This window comes from Euprymna scolopes, chromosome 7, assembly GCF_053919585.1.
Source record: "Euprymna scolopes isolate OS-2025 chromosome 7, ASM5391958v1, whole genome shotgun sequence".
Lineage (NCBI taxonomy): Eukaryota > Metazoa > Mollusca > Cephalopoda > Sepiida > Sepiolidae > Euprymna > Euprymna scolopes.
The window spans coordinates 142,472,785-142,489,660 of NC_136488.1; the positions used below are offsets into that span (position 1 = coordinate 142,472,785).

The following is a 16,876-nucleotide window of genomic DNA, read 5'->3' on the forward strand; positions in this document are numbered from 1 at the left end:
AGGTGTGGCTATCTGCCTTTATATAAGTTCCCAACTTATCACTGGCTTATTGATTTCGCATATATGTGTTACTTTTTGGGGATATGTTAATATTTCCATTGACTGAAGATAATTCGATTTAACATCTTTCTGTGAACAGTTGTTAGCTTTAGGAAGTGAGGATAAAAACAAATTCCAACGAAGCGAAGGAAGGGCTGTAAGCAATCATAGCCATTTGCATTTTTAGCATCCATAGGATTCACTTTTTAAGGGGTCAAAAATGGTTTAAAATTGAAAAATCATTAGACATTTTGTGCATTCATATTTATTTATTTTTAATTTTTTATCGATTCATATGCGTGTCACGTTGGTACAGTGGTAACGTCACCAGAACTGAATGCTACAGTTTCGATTCTAGCTGATGGCATCCAAATACTTTTGTTTTTAACTTTTAGAATCACGACTCTGTAATAATATATACGAAATCTGGACAAATTAAAATAGCACATTTAAGCATATTTTACACCCGGGCAAAGCCGGGCGCCCCGCACAGCTATAAGTACATAAATAACTGATTAATTAAAGTGGATTAATTAGATTTCAAAGACTCCAGAAAATAAGCAAAATGTTTCTCACGGTTGATCTATGTGCACTGTAAATAAACTACTTGTTTTTCCTATCTATCTGTTTACAGAGGCCACTTGCGTGAAAGTCACTCTGGTGTCGATCCGAAGATGTCTCCTTTGTTTTGCTTGAAACCTAATTGATTCAAATTAGTAATGTTGTATTCTAGAACACGAACAGTATTTCTTCGTAGATTGAGTCAGTTAATGATTTCAAACTGCTGCTTGGTACGCTGGACACCTAATGAAGGCTCGAGCGTGCGATGATTGAAAATCTGTGACAAATTGAGTAAACTAGATATATTTAATTACTGGGATTTTCCCAATTACATTTGATGACAAAAACACTGAGCTGATGGTAAGAAGAAAGAAACACAACACAGTTGTAAATGTCATAAAAAAAGTTGTATCTACAGGGAAAACGAGGAAAGAACAAAATGGTTCTTGAAAACAGTCGGTTTGCTGGATACTTATTTCCTTTTAACAGTTTTATATTCCCTGTGTATTTTTGGCTGGGTTGGAGGAATAGAGACTTTAGTTCTGTGCTGGAGTTGCTGTACGAAAACCTCACACGTGCCCTGATGACGCAGAGAACAGACGAGAACGTGTAGACGCGGAGGATTCACATGAGCAAAAATGGAAAGGCGTTTGTAAAACCCGCTCTCGTGAGCGAGATTTGTTTGTTTTGGTTTAGCATGTGATTTGTTGTTTTTCATCCATTTGTAGGGCACCCAGTTAGTGACTCCGTAATAATTCCAATGTAATAGACAAACATTGTGAAATCTGTATGATTCTATGCTATAATTGTATAAGATGAATTATAATTTTATTGCGTAGTTATCTCCTCTTTGTAGAGCCCATTTGCTCAGTTATCCTGTTGCCCTCAATGTAACGACCTACTTGACAAAGGAAAGGGATTACGTCCCTTGGCAAGCGTTCACGAACGCGCTTGAGTTTCTCATTGGAATGCTTGACACATCGGAGTCATACGGCGAATTCAAGGTAAAAAAAATAACTTTTTTCTTCTGCTTTCCATTGCACAATGACAAACTGTTTTTATGAAAAAAAAATGTTGGTATAAATGCAATATATGATCTAAGTCTAATCGACTGTCTCCCTCAAAGTTTATACGATAACAAACATAAGACAGACGGTAGCAAAACAGACACTTTATTTCAAACTAAATGACCACAATACCGCGAGACTGCTTCCTAGCTTACTACAACGTGGTCGTTTTCAAGTTCGAGTTCAAGATGTAAACAAATACTTATTGAGCAGTCTTCTTAAATAATGAAATTCTTCTCATTCCACGCATTGTTTCCAATCCTCTCACAGTGCTGTTTATCATTCAACTGATAACCTCGTTCACCCTTTTCTATAGTGACTTTTAGCATCGGTAAGTTGTGACTCATTAGTAACTCTATTATTAAATAAGGGGAGCTTTGTCTGTGAGTATGTGTGTGTGAGTTCGCTCCCTATTAACTCCGAAACGGCTGGTTCAATTTATATGAAATTTAACACAAATGTACTTTATGTGTCTGACAGTGCTCTTAGATAGGTTTCGTATCGGAATGTCTTTGATAAGTGTCGATAATAAAAAAAAATACGATGAAAGAAGAAACAAGCGATTCTGACCAAAGTTAACACCTTACACAGCCTAACATCACAAGTGCATCTGAAAAGTTTCATTGCTACATAAGCAGAAAGACTCGATATATAAAATCAATAATCGGTTCTCTTATATAACAGGGACGCTTTCGAAATATATGTTTCTGTCTAAAGCACAAGTGCGCCATGATACTTGACTTTTTCATTTTAAACTTAAATTCAAGCCATTATCACCGCACAAGCAAAGCGGCCAGAAATATAAAATCAACTGTGAGTTCTTTGATATGACAGGAGAGCGTTCGAAATAAATGTTTCTGTTTAGAGCACAATTGAAGCATTTTAAACTTTAATTCAAGCCATTATATATAAAATAATTTTATAAAATCAACAGTAGGTTATTTTCAGACAAATCGTGAGGCATCCATTTTCCAAGTTTAGGAACTTTTCCAAGTTGTTGGAGATGACGATGAACAGTTGTATGATTTGAAGTCAGTTTTATTCCCAATTAGCATTTTATCCCGGCGTTGCCCGGGTGTTTGGAGGTGTATGTTGAACAAAAAAAAACGGTCATTTTTTTTAACTTTGACCCTTATTATGAGCCCTTAACATTTATTATTTTGGGCTCAAATCAAGTTATTACGTTAGATCCATGTCCAATGAATCTATATCTAAAATTTCAAGTGTTTAGGCCCAAAATTGTTGGAGGAGTTTGGTAGAGTTCTCAAAGGTCAAATCGTTTAACTTTGACACCTTAACAGCCAAATTTTTGCCCGAAAATAGATTACAAAGATTTCCCCAAATCTCAGTACCCTGTATATCAAATTTCGAGTCTATAGGCTGAAAATTGACAGAGTTATTGCGTAGGAAAATGTACACAGACACACGCACACACACACACACAGACACGTTCACTTTTATATATATAATAGATTCCTCAACTGCTAAAGGAGGATCTTCTTCAAGACCTGCTTCAAAAAACTTATCATCAAACTCAACTGGACATCCGGTTCGATCTTCATCTTTAAGAGTGAAATCTCCACTTCTGAATTTCGTAAACCATCTTCTACAAGTTCTTTCATTCACACATTCCTTTCCATAAACTGGGTGAATATTTCTGGCCGCTTCGGCTGCTGACTTTCCTTTCTTGGGCTCATAAAGCATTATATACCTCAAATTCTTTCATCTCAGTAGGATTGAAATCAAGCAAATTTAAATTTTATTGTTCTATAAAAAAATGTAATCAGTTAAAATTCATGAAAACATAAAAATGTAAAAAAAAAAAAATTACACAAGATACACAATATTTTTTAAGTTTCGTTCAATTTTTAAACAAAGATAAAAATTCGGACAGAACTTATTTGATGACCTGATACTCAAATTAATAAAAATCTGAAATCAAATAGAACACCAACCAATTATTTCTTTAACATACGCCATGTGCATTCCTGGACTATACAAAAGACAAACCGTTGAACAACAACTAAGCGGACGTGTCCCGCCTAAAAGTACCATCATGAGGCGTAAGAAGAAAAAATCTTGACAAGGGCGAGTTTCTTTGCCGAAATATATCGATAAACATTATTTTTAATTTTTTTTTTATTATTATTTTATTTTATTTTTATATTTATTTTTATGCGTTGGGTGGCTTCAAAACGTATTTTTATATACGTGTTCTATTCGATTTCCTATTTACCAACGCTTTCAAACAGGAAACCAACCAATTAATATAAATATATATAGCTCTAAAAGTGAAAATATGTGTATGAGGACAACTCTTAACGTATATATTCAACGAATTTTCTACCTACCGGCTTGAAATTTGGTATATAGGGTATTCAGACATGTGGAAAACTTTTTAATTGGTTTTCATCCGGAAAGGGGGCTGCTAAGGGGCCAAAATTTAAAAATTGGTACTTAAGGTCATCGGATTTATATCTGTTAGCTGTTTCACGGGGTTAGAAAACTCTTTTTAAAGAGCGTGGTTAGCTGGGCTAATGGTTATCGTATTTGACTCACTGTTTTTAGGTTTTGGGTTCGATCTCAGATCGAGTATTCTTTTACTTACAAGAATTTGACTGTTTAGAAAAAAAAACATAATATTCGCATGCATATGTCTCAGTTTCTTTCCGGTTTTTTTTTCTTTTTCTTTTTTTTTTTCTTTTTTAAGGGATTTAACGTTACGTTAAATACCGGGCAACGCCAGTTATGTCTTCTAGCCAATTATATATAAATTATTAGCATAACCTTATTTACTAGTTTATTTCGGGTAATTTGCATGCAGTTAGTTTAGATTTATGAATATTGGCACGCACGTGTTAGTCGGACAATCGTGTATACTAATTTAAATATAGTATTTTTGTTTGTTTTGTTTTGTTTTGTTTATTGTTTTGTTTTTGTTTTTTTTGTTTTTTTTGTTTGCTTTTTTTTTGTTTTTTGTTTTTAGTTATATAAAAATATACATTGGCTTACTCGGGCTAGATCTCGGCATCACATGGTCATTACTTTTATTCAGAACAACGAATGTAAACAAAATGCAACTTAAAACAGGGCGGCCATGATCAAGTAAATATATTCTATATGACACAATAAAATACGATCATAATTTATAACAAATATATTGCTGACCTTGCGTATGTCTTGAGTAGCAGCAGTGACTTTCAATATACGACTTCAGATAGGTCGGCCATGGTCAAGTTGACATCTTTTATGTTACAAAAAAAAATACAATCATAATTTATAACATATATATTGTTGACATTGTGTATACCTTGAATAGCAACAGTGGCTTTCAATATACGACTTCAGATAGGTCGACCATGACCAATTGGATATCTTTTTATATTACAAAATAAAATACAATCATGATTTAGAATAAATATAGTGCTGAATTCGGATATGCTATTCAGCAGTAAATCGGTGCCAGGGTGTGCAGAGGGCTGAAATGCTAAACGAAATACTCAAATAACATACTTTTTAATAACAGGCTATAAACACAGTTACACAGCGCCTCGTAGACTTTTAAATATATTATTTGAACCACAATATTTTCTATCTTAACAGAATACAAACATCTAATAACACTGTCATTGCTTTTATTCATGGCTAGCAGGGAGACCCGAGGTTGCCCGGGATTGAATTGGGATCAACGAATGTTCTACATTTACAATACATCGAAATCAGGGAAATTGTTCATTTTCAATCAAATCGATTTATTGCCTGCTCTAATCGGGACCCACCACGGTGCACCGAGAGGAAGGTTCACATGCCTCTGCGCAGCGATTTAGTTTAAAATACAGCGCAGTCTATATTGCATTCTAGCGAACCTACGGTTGATTTTATTAAATTATTTTATAAAATGGCTTGAATTAAAGTTGAAAATCTAAACGTTAAGTATCATGGTTCTATTGTGCTCTAAACAGAAACATTCATCTCGAATGCGTCCCTGTCTTATCAAAGACCCTACTGTTGGTTTTATACGCCGGGCCCTTTTGCTTGTACGATAATAAAACTTCAAAAGTGCACTTCTAGACTGTATCAGAGTGTCAAAATCGAACCGTTTCTGCTTTAATCTGATTTTTTCAATGATCGATTTTTGATAATTCTCGAGGCATTCCGATACAAAACCTATCTAAGAACACTCACAGACGCATAAAGTACGTTTTGGTGTTTATTTTTTAAATCAGTCCAGCCGTTTCACAGTTCATAGGAAACGAACGCAGATACACAAACAAAGTGTCTTTTATATATTAGTAGAGATTCGAATAGAGACGAGACATCTATCAATCACAAGAGAATTTGTGCTACAATTCCGAAAAAAAAAACCTCTTACCCGATAAATATATTTAAATAAATAAATAACCACATTTTAATATAAAAACATATACAAGTCTTTAAAATTATTAAAACAACATCTAGCCATCACCCCCACTCTTTCCGTTCTTTCCTTGCACACAAACATATGACCATCTTATTCCTAACACATTAATATTCCGCACACGGGGAATTTCATTTCAGTTTCTGTCATGTAAAGTCCTATAGAAATCATAGAAATCATAGTTGAGTTTGAACAAGCGATTCCATCGCGAAGTAAACATTTACTAGTTTGGTCCCAACCTGCACTAAATATCTTGTTGGCTGTTTCATTTCAACTGAAAACAGAAGCTTGGGTTAATTTTCACAATAACAATAATAAAATGGATACGTGCTTTTGGGTCACCCTGCATATATATATATATATATATATATATATATATATATATATATATATATATATATATATATATGTATATGTATATATATATATATATATATATATGTATATATATGTTTGTCAGTGTGGAGCTGACTACGTTGGCAAAACATCCCAAAGATTAGAAATGAGAATATCCCAACATATCCCTCGGGATATTCGACTACACCAGTTTTCGAGAACATCCGGGCACTCCCAAGCTCATGAGTCCGCCATTGGTAATCACCTGATGAGTATAAATATGTGTTCTGATCAATATTCCGATGGGTGGTTTTCTGTTTTATACAGTGCGAGGTCGAACTATCATCTCAATATCATTGAAGCGTTAGTTATTAATAACTCTCGACCTAGCCTGTGTAGACAAAAGATTTTAAAACATCAGTTGGAGATATTCATTGATTTAAAACCACCTGAACAGTGAGATTTTTTTTCACTGTTCTTCCAACTGAAACCAAATTCCCTTCTTCCCTCATTCGTTTCTTAGTTTTTAATTTATCATTCTGACGTTTCCTCTTAGAGGGTCAGACGATAAGGCCTTAAGGTAATTTTAATAATTTCACCTGCCCGTTTCTTGTTTTTTTTTGTTTTTTTTTTGGTATTTAAATTATATTAAATTATGTTCCCTCTGAAATTCCTCCTTCCATTTTGCTGTACCAAAAATTTACTTACATATTTTCGAGGTCGGTACAGCTCACAATTTATCAAAACGTTAAACAAAGTTATACGTATTAAAAATAAGTTAATCGTTTTGAAGTGTAGGATGGAATTTCTTAAATCTTGCCGCCTAAATCATGTTGCTCCCGGTTATATCTGTCATCGTATTTCTAAAATTAAATGTAGAAATACATTGGCAGTTCAACGTGTTTTCCTACAAGATGAAATCCTGTTTAGTTCCGATACATATAATTCGTTACGTAGTAAACACCTTTTACTTTGGGCCATGGTTTGGAAATAACTATCTTTCTTTGATAAACTCCGTTTTTCAAAGTTTTTATCCATTGGCGATAATTTTACCCGTAATAAATGTACTTCTTCTTATGATAAATATTTAAAAAATTTAATTACTAAGAAGTTTGGGATTATAACAAATTTGGATAAACATATATTTAATTATTCTTTTGTTTTGTCCAATACGGAAGAATTTGTTTTATCTGCTGGCTTACAATTTTGCATTCCTCCCCCTTATGTTGATAAAATTTCAATATTTAGTGAAATTGAATTATTATATACTCAATTAAAACACCATTCGCCTATCTCTACTGATGAATTAACTAGTGTTAAAATTCAGTAAGGCGAATTAGGTCGGAGGTTTTCTGCCATAAATACTAAATCTAGTGATTTTGTTTGGCAGAATAATCATTTTGAAGCGGCAAAATTAATTAGGTCTAATCCCGACATTTATCTTTCTCGCCCGGATAAAGGATCGGGCGTTGTTATACTTAACAAAACGGATTATATCTCCAAAATGTTACAAATCTTGGACGATAAAAATAAATTTCTCCGGTTAGGTGATTTAAGCTATGATGACACTTTTCGTATGGAAATAAAAATCCAGAAAAGATTTCTTCAACTTCATAAAAGCGGGTTTATTTCTAAGGAGATTTATGATAGAATCCGACCCATTGGCTCTCAAAGGCCTAGAATGTACGGTTTACCCAAGGTCCATAAACCTAACATTCCTTGGCGACCCATTTTATCTATGTTGGGTTCTGCACAACACGAACTTGCGAAATGGCTGGTTGATCTTCTTAAACCTGTGCTTTCTTTTTATTCGGTCCATTGTATCTCGGATTCTTTTCAATTCGTGTCTCAGATACAAAAATTATCTTTATCTAAAAATACCGAGTTCTTGGCTTCCTTTGACATTAATAGTCTCTTTACTAATATACCTTTGGATGAAACCATTGGTATTTGTGCTGACTATCTATACCGTGGCCCCTCAAAATCTCCACAATTTCCTGAACGAATTTTCGTTGAACTGATGGAACTTGCTACTAAATCAGTCTCCTTTAGTTTCAACAACATTATGTACCGGCAAATTGACGGGATATCTATGGGTAGCCCTCTTGGTCCTTCGCTAGCCAACATTTTCGTTGGATTTTTGGAAAACGAATTATTTTCCAAAATTACTAAGCCAGCATTCTATACACGCTACGTTGATGATACTTTTGCATGCTTTCCCTCACGGAGTGAAGCTGAACAGTTTCTTCGTCTTCTTTGCAACCTGCATCCATCGTTACAATTTACTATGGAGGTTGAGGACTGTGGCTCTCTCCCATTCCTCGACGTTCGTGTTTCTAAAGTTGGTACTACGTTTGAGACCTCTGTATATAGAAAACCTACATTTACAGGGCTCTATCTTAATTGGTTTTCCTTTGCCCCTCAGTCTAGAAAAATAAACCTCATTAGCGCTCTTACGCATCGTGCACTTATGATTTGTTCACCAAACCGTCTTGATACGGAACTTGGTGAAATCACAAATATTTTTCTTAGCAATGGATATCCCATAAATATAATAAAATCTACTATTGAACGTAAAATTACTACATTTAATTGTGTTAAACATATTGGTCCATCACGTTGTCCCATTTATTTAAAATTACCATGGTTGGGTCCTGTTGGCCTTCATATTGTCAAAAGGATTTTTTCTGCTACTCAACGTTGTTTTCCAGCTACTATGCTTAGAGTAGTTTACACAACTCGAACCTTTTTCTCTTTTCGTAAAGATGTTTTGCCAACCATTCAAAAGAATTCTGTTGTTTATAAATTTGTTTGTCAGTGTGGAGCTGACTACGTTGGCAAAACATCCCAAAGATTAGAAATGAGAATATCCCAACATATCCCTCGGGATATTTGACTACACCAGGTTTCGAGAACATCCGGGCACTCCCAAGCTCATGAGTCCGCCATTGGTAATTACCTGATGAGTATAAATATGTGTTCTGATCATTATTCCGATGGGTGGTTTTCTGCTTTATACAGTGCGAGGTCGAATTATCATCTCAATATCATTGAGGCGTTAGTTATTAACAACTCTCGACCTAGCCTGTGTAGACAAAAAGATTTTAAAACATCAGTTGGAGATATTCATTGATTTAAAACCACCTGAACAGTGAGATTTTTTTTTTCACTGTTCTTCCAACTGAAACCTAATTCCCTTCTTCCCTCATTCGTTTCTTAGTTTTTAATTTATCATTCTGACGTTTCCTCTTAGAGGGTCAGACGATAAGGCCTTAAGGTAATTTTAATAATTTCACCTGCCCGTTTCTTGTTTTTTTTTGTTTTTTGTTTTTTTGGTATTTAAATTATATTAAATTATGTTCCCTCTGAAATTCCTCCTTCCATTTTGCTGTACCAAAAATTTACTTACATATATATATATATATATATATATATATATATATATATATATATATATATATATATATATATATATATATATATATATATATATATGCTCAAAAGTGTATATATATATATATATATATATATATATATATATATATATATATATATATATACTTTGGAGCATTCTGCCGAATAATAAAAACTTTTTGTAACATTCTACTTTACAGCTTTATTTTTATTATTATTTATCCTAAGCTCTACTACCCTTAGTTAATGTATTGAGCTTTTTCATTTGATTGGGATTAAAATATAAATAATTTTATTTATATTTGGTTTTGGAATTTGCTTTCCCTTGATTAGTAAATTCCTCCTCATTAACTTTTCTACAATATATATATATATATATATATATATATATATATATATATATATATATATATATATATATATATATGCAGGGTGACCCAAAAGCACGTATCCATTTTATAATTGTTATTGTGAAAATTAACCCATATATATATATATATATATATATATATATATATATATATATATATATATAAGAGCAAACAGTTAATAAAACATGTTAAAAAACACTTTGAAAAAGAGTTAAAAACATATTTAATCTGAAAAGGAAACACTTGATTAGTGGATAGTCCGCGGAGTTTCGAAGAAATACTTTCCTTCTCATCAGATATATATATATATATATATATATATATATATATATATATATATATATATATATATATATATATATATATATATATATAATTAGTCGGTTTCCTGTTTTAAAGTATATGATAAATAGGAAATCCAATAGAACACGTATGTAAAAATACATCCAACGCAAAGAATAAGCAATTTAAAATTATGTTTATCGATATATTTCGGCGAAGAAACTCGCTCTTAATTTTAATGGCGATTTTAAAATTAAGGGCGGGTTTCTTCGCCGAAATATATCGATAAACATTATTTTAAATTATATATTGTAGGGTAAGTGAGAACTCTATGATATGTATATGTGTGTACACACACACACACACACACACACACGCACACACATATATATATATATTATATATATATGCATGCACATATATATATACATATACACACACACATATCTATCTAGCTCTACTCATGTATTTAGCACTGTTGAGGTGAATACTGAAAAGCGCTACATAAAATCTGCTTATAGTATATGTATATATATGAAATTATAAATATAAAACATATTTTGTATACACGCGCACACACATATATGTATATGATTATATATATGCATAATATATATGTATATATGTGTATTGCTTTTGACAAATAAAGACATGATATTTCGTTTGTTTATTAAAATGCTTTGTAAAAGAAGGCAGCAAAAATAAATATTTAAACCCCCACCCCTGTTTTCTTCTTAACTAAATCTCTCCCTATATTAAAAATGGAAACCAAACATCCCAGGTTTATTATCCATTTGTTTACAGCGTGTGGGAGTCAAACCGGAAGAAACCGGTGTAGATCTGAATTTGTCCCTTTTTTTCATATTGGATTTTTTTTTTGGGGGGGGGGCTTTGGACCATAATTGGTCCGTAATATCCAACAAATAATATTTTTTGTAGCATGTTAGAAATTACGCACTAAACAACAATCCAAACGAGTCTGAGCCAGTCTTGTGGGAGAAGGAGAGTTCATATATGTGCATTTAAAGTTATCGTTTGGCAGTAGCCACGATGGGTTCTTTGTACGGCTAGGACAACAGCATAGTCTTTTCATTGTTTTGACTCTCGAGTGTGTATCCGTTGATATCTCATATGCTTTTATATTGAGTGATGTGGTTCTTGGTTGATTAACTGTGTCTAACTGTGTCGGATATATACTCAAGAGCCAAAACAATGAAAAGAATATTCTGTTCTTATAGCCCTAGTCATGACATATAGAATTAAAGGGAGATAACTCGATTTTTTTTTTTTTTATATATAGTCCTAGTCATGACCTGGTACTCTGTTGGACTAAGATATTATCTCATACAGTTCTATAAAGTCCACCCTCTCAGGTGTTTCCTTCCTTCGTGAGAGAGATTTGTTTGTTTTGGTTTAGCATGTGATAGGAGTGGGGTTAGTTTATGCTTATAGCCTTAGTTGCCCCTACCTGGAAATGTTGAAGGGGCTGCCCAAGCAATTTTTGGTTGACTCAAAGTGCTTTAGATCCCACTTCCTCGACTTTGAGTCACATCTTCCCAATGTGAGGGAGGAATAAATAATTACAACAAAATGAATACGTTATTTGGTGTAGTACCGATCTTACGATGTGGCACCTTCCAGTAAACATTAACTAATTTTCTTTTTCTTTTTCTCTCTTTTTTTTTTTTTTTTTAAACTTTTGTTTTATTTTCCAGAAATACTTGACTGGTTTGGTAGAGCCAACCTTTATTTCTACAAGTTTTGAGGAACAGGGAACGGTCCGTGAAAGGTGAGCCCTATTTAATTAAATGTTCTCTGTGTCTTGTTTTTTATCCATTTTTTTTTTTTTTTAGTCAGAAACCAAAATAAAATGCAGTGCTTCCGCAGTGTGTGACATAAATGACAATTACATACCAAGTAAAAAAATTCTTCGATGCAAAAATAAGTATCCTCACCAAAAATTTTAATTAAAAATAAGAATCAGTTTTCCTATTTTGCCGACCCGCCATTCATTATTACTTGGTTAAATGACACACTGACTTATTTGCCCCTGCTTTACAGAATTTATTAATGGCGGATTATCAAAATACGTTAAAATTGTTTTTTGCTTTTTATTTTTAAGTAAAATTTTACTTTTTATTTTTCCCCCAAAATTTGTTTATCGGATACCTATTTTTTACCTGATATCTAAATATATTAGTTTCCCTATTAATTTATTTGGATTCGCGATTTTTTTTTTCCTGTGTGTATGCAATTTTCACCTGTGTGCAATAGCTACTGCCAAACGATTGTGAAGAACGGTACACATAATCCCGTGACGTCAGACTTGTGTTAACTATACAAAGTATGGATCAGCAAAAGCGACTTTTTTAAAACCTTTGTTTATCTTCTTCAAACTGCAATTAATAATTAATCTTTGTTATAATTTTGTTAGGTTTTAAGATTTACACAGTTTAATGATTAATAATATCATAAACATTTGTATATTAAATATAAAATACGGTTTTACTAAATATGTACGATTGTTTATTTGGTTAATTACCGGTTTCCATACTTTATTTTGTAAAAAAAAAAAAAAAAAGAGAGAGACAAAATAGAGATCGTAGTCATCTACCAAAAGTTTATTTTTGATAGAATAATATTTTTCAATCCGTTTTAATCTGACGATAAAATAGCTTATATTATATTATAACTTAATATTTAAAAAAATAAAACACCATTAATTAAAAATATATGCTGTAACGGAACATTTTGAAATAATGGAATTTTAATCTGTTGTGAATCAATTAATTTTTAGGAAGTTTCTTTTTCTTAGCAATTCTAGTGATAATAGTATATATATTAATTAGAAAAACGCTATTGAAAAAAAAAAAACATAATAATATTAATTTTATATCATTTTTTTAATTGCAACTTGAAGGTAAGTTTTTGTTCAATACGCGTATTTAAATTTTTAGAAAATAAATATTTTTTACTTATTTGAACCTTTATGTATAATAATAAATAGAAATTTAGATCAATATATTTTGTTCAAATTTCGAAAAAAAATAAATAAATATAGCGGGGGAATACGCACTAAAAGATCTTTCTCCACATATACTTTACGGTAACTGCATTTTATATGTAAGGTTATTCTAAAATGGATGAGTATAAAAAATTTCACGAAAATCCAACCATTAGTTGATTTTTGCTAGATTTATTAAACACTGGTACGTTTTCACATTCGGAATGCTTACTACATGGGAATGTTATTTTAAACCGTCAATTATGTAAACACGGTTTTCATCTCGCAATTTCATTATTTTCGTGCGATGAAAAAAAAATTTTTTAAATTATTACTAGTTTATTTTGCCTTTCTTCTTTTAAATGGTACAAAAGTTATCTTGATAATATTAATTTATAATAAAGTTACATCGTTTTACATATAGAGGTGGGGGTAATTATGTGGTGACTTTTGGAGGTGCCTAGCGTACTTTAAACACTTATAACTAAGATTTACTGTTTTGACGCAAATAGGTCACTAAGCTTAATAAACTGTTTTCGCATCATTTCCACCAAATTTATTTTCTTACAGTAACATATATTTACAAATGTCTGCGAAAAAAAATGTCTTACACACTTATATGAAATTTCTGTTTCACACTTTTTATTGTTTATTATTTTAAGAAGGAAACGTTCTTTAAATATTTTTTCTTTTCTTTTTTTTTTCATAACCGTTAATACGTTTACATCGTATCGTACAGGGTAGTACAGCAATTTAGCTCCTTTTAAGTGAGAGATGGTTCGAGAGTATTTCGCCTCCTAAACTCCAGTATTGCTAACAAAACTACCATACTCTGAACCATGCTCTGAACCACACCCTGCTCGCCAGAGTATATGCACGGGCCCACCAACACTACAACCACCAATTTTTTTCTGTTCAGTCACTTTCGGAAAACCCACCACTCGATCACAAAATGGAGTGTCTATTCCGAAAGCTATTCTACCATCATGAGGTTGGGGGTGGAAAAAAAAAGAAAAAAAAAACAGCAACAACCGTACTTTAAATTTTTCGCAGGCTACTACCGGGCAACGCCGGTTAGCGGGTCCTACTAGTTGATAATATTAACATAATAAAGTTACATCGTGTGATATATAAGGAGGTTGATTCTGTGGTGAATTTTTGGGGTGCCTAGTGTACAAGTGTGTAAAGTACTTTGAGAACTACTCATAGTGTTTATTTAGAATGCTTTCTCGCGGTAATTTGTTTTTTTATCTATTTATTTATTTATTTATTTATTCCCTATGAGAAAATATTTTAAAACATTAGCCACATTCAGTTCATGGTTTTAAAGGGCCGAAAAAATATATCATTGAAAATTTGATGTGATTTCCAACTCCATTTTCTGTAAAGATAACATTTGAGACAAGGGGAAGTAACTCTTAATGTTGATTAACGAAAGCGCTCTGATCACGCTTCCATTAAGACATAAGCTCTCTTTGAAAGTAATGAATATGTTTAGATAAAATTTCATAAAACATATCTTTATTATTTAAAAGCAACCTGAAAAGAATGTGTTGTATTGCCTTGTAGTAAGTTAATTATAAAGAAGGCGTTGCTATATGAATATTTATATTTTTTTATTAATACTTATATACGGAAACACTCGGGAAGTTCCGCGTATATGTTAAGATATACCCAGAAGTGTTCTGCTTGTATTTCTGTGGTATGCAATTGCACTGAGTATACGAGAGACGTTCAATAAGTAATGCCCCTGACCCACTCGCAGTTATCTGATCTAGCTGAAATTTTGCATGTGCAATTGTTTATATCTATATGGATTATGGGGCAAATTACAGCTCTGAAATAACTGTGGTTTCTGATTTACAGGTGTTTAGACTTAGTCAGATGTGAAATGAACCCTGTTAAGTGTCGCGCAGTGATCCGGTTTTTGTATTTGAAAGGACGCACACCACAGAAAACGATTGATAAAAACGAAAGAAACCTATGTTAATGACGAGCCATCAGATAACTGTAAAACACTAGCATCGTGAATTCAAACATGATCGGAAATTTGTAGAAACAGCTCCCTGATCGCTCCCCTTCTGCTATTGATGAGGCATCTGCCAGTCAAATTTAGGCCGCCATTTTGGAAGATCGACGCGGAACTATTCACAAATATATAACGAGATTTTCAAGTTAGCCCATTTTTGACTCCTTAAAAACTATTTTAACCGGCTAAAAACGCATAAAAGAACGGCTCATAAAAAATTTAATCATTTGAGATCCCTAGTGCCGCTCTGCGGATTTTAGTTTCGGACGAGATAGAGTTTGAAACTATGGGGCAGATAGACAGACAGACAAACAAATAGCCTTTTATATATTAGATTTTTTTTCAATGCACACATTTCTGTCTTATAAAGATTTTTAATGCACATACATTTCGCTTTTTGTATCAGTGTAGCTTCGATTTCTATCAGGTTTGTATGGACTTTGTAGTACTAGCGTTACATATTAGAGACCTTACGTCGGTGACAGGTAAGTAACGACTGGAGTTCCAAAAATAATGCCTCCTATTTTTTTATCGCCTGAATGGGTCAGAGGGGATTGCAACTTGCATTATTATGATGACTGAACTTATGCATTCATGGCCTAAAAGTTTAATCTCTCTGTTGCAGATATTGACGGCGTGAGACTCTAAGAAAACAACCTCTGTCATCGACGTGCGTCAGAAGCAGAGATGAATTCCTGGCAATAGTGCATTGAGAATGGTGGTGACTATGTACAAAAATAAATTCTGGAGCACAAAAGGTCGCTCGTTTTAATGGTACCACTCTCGTCTTCGTAGCTCTTGAACTTTTTTAGTTAAAAAAATTGGTGGCATTACTTTTAAAACAATACTAGTAACTAGTATGAATTTTGACAAGGGTCACACTGAGTACATGATAACTCAGACCTTTAAAACAGATCATCATCAGGGTTGAATTAAAGAGTAGTGACGTAAAATTAGGACAGGGGCAGAGGTCAAACGCTGTAGATAAAATAGAGTGACTCTGAAGAATGACGGCATGTTTTCGAGCTGAGGAAAATTAAGTTTCTTCTACAATTATAAGCAAGCTCATCATTGGTTGATTGGCCACCCACTCTATTTGAAACCAGTCAGATTTGTTGCGATTTTAACCGGCGAGCGATGGGTTTGGTGAGCTTAGTTCCATACAAGCAGCCGGAGATGAAAAATAGAACTCAATTCTCTCTAGATATGAGGCATTTGGGCGCCGCTACCCTTCGTCTACTTGAGACTTTATTTTAAAGCCGAAATGATTAGGTTGAGTTATTATTATATGTCTCCCAGATTCTTTTTAAGGTCAGAATTATTGCCCTGTCATTAATGATTTCCTTCAAATGAACA

General features: G+C 32.9%; 1 protein-coding gene across 1 annotated transcript in view; it reads left to right on the plus strand.

Moving 5' to 3' along the window:
• LOC145280010 (aminopeptidase N-like) overlaps window positions 1–16,876 on the plus strand; it is a 294,860-nt gene that overhangs the window by 242,793 nt on the left and 35,191 nt on the right. The window contains exons 15-16 of the mRNA XM_080131640.1: window positions 1,457–1,604; window positions 12,203–12,276. Of these exons, the coding sequence (XP_079987766.1) occupies window positions 1,457–1,604; window positions 12,203–12,276 (222 nt within the window). The remainder of the gene's footprint in view (window positions 1–1,456; window positions 1,605–12,202; window positions 12,277–16,876) is intronic.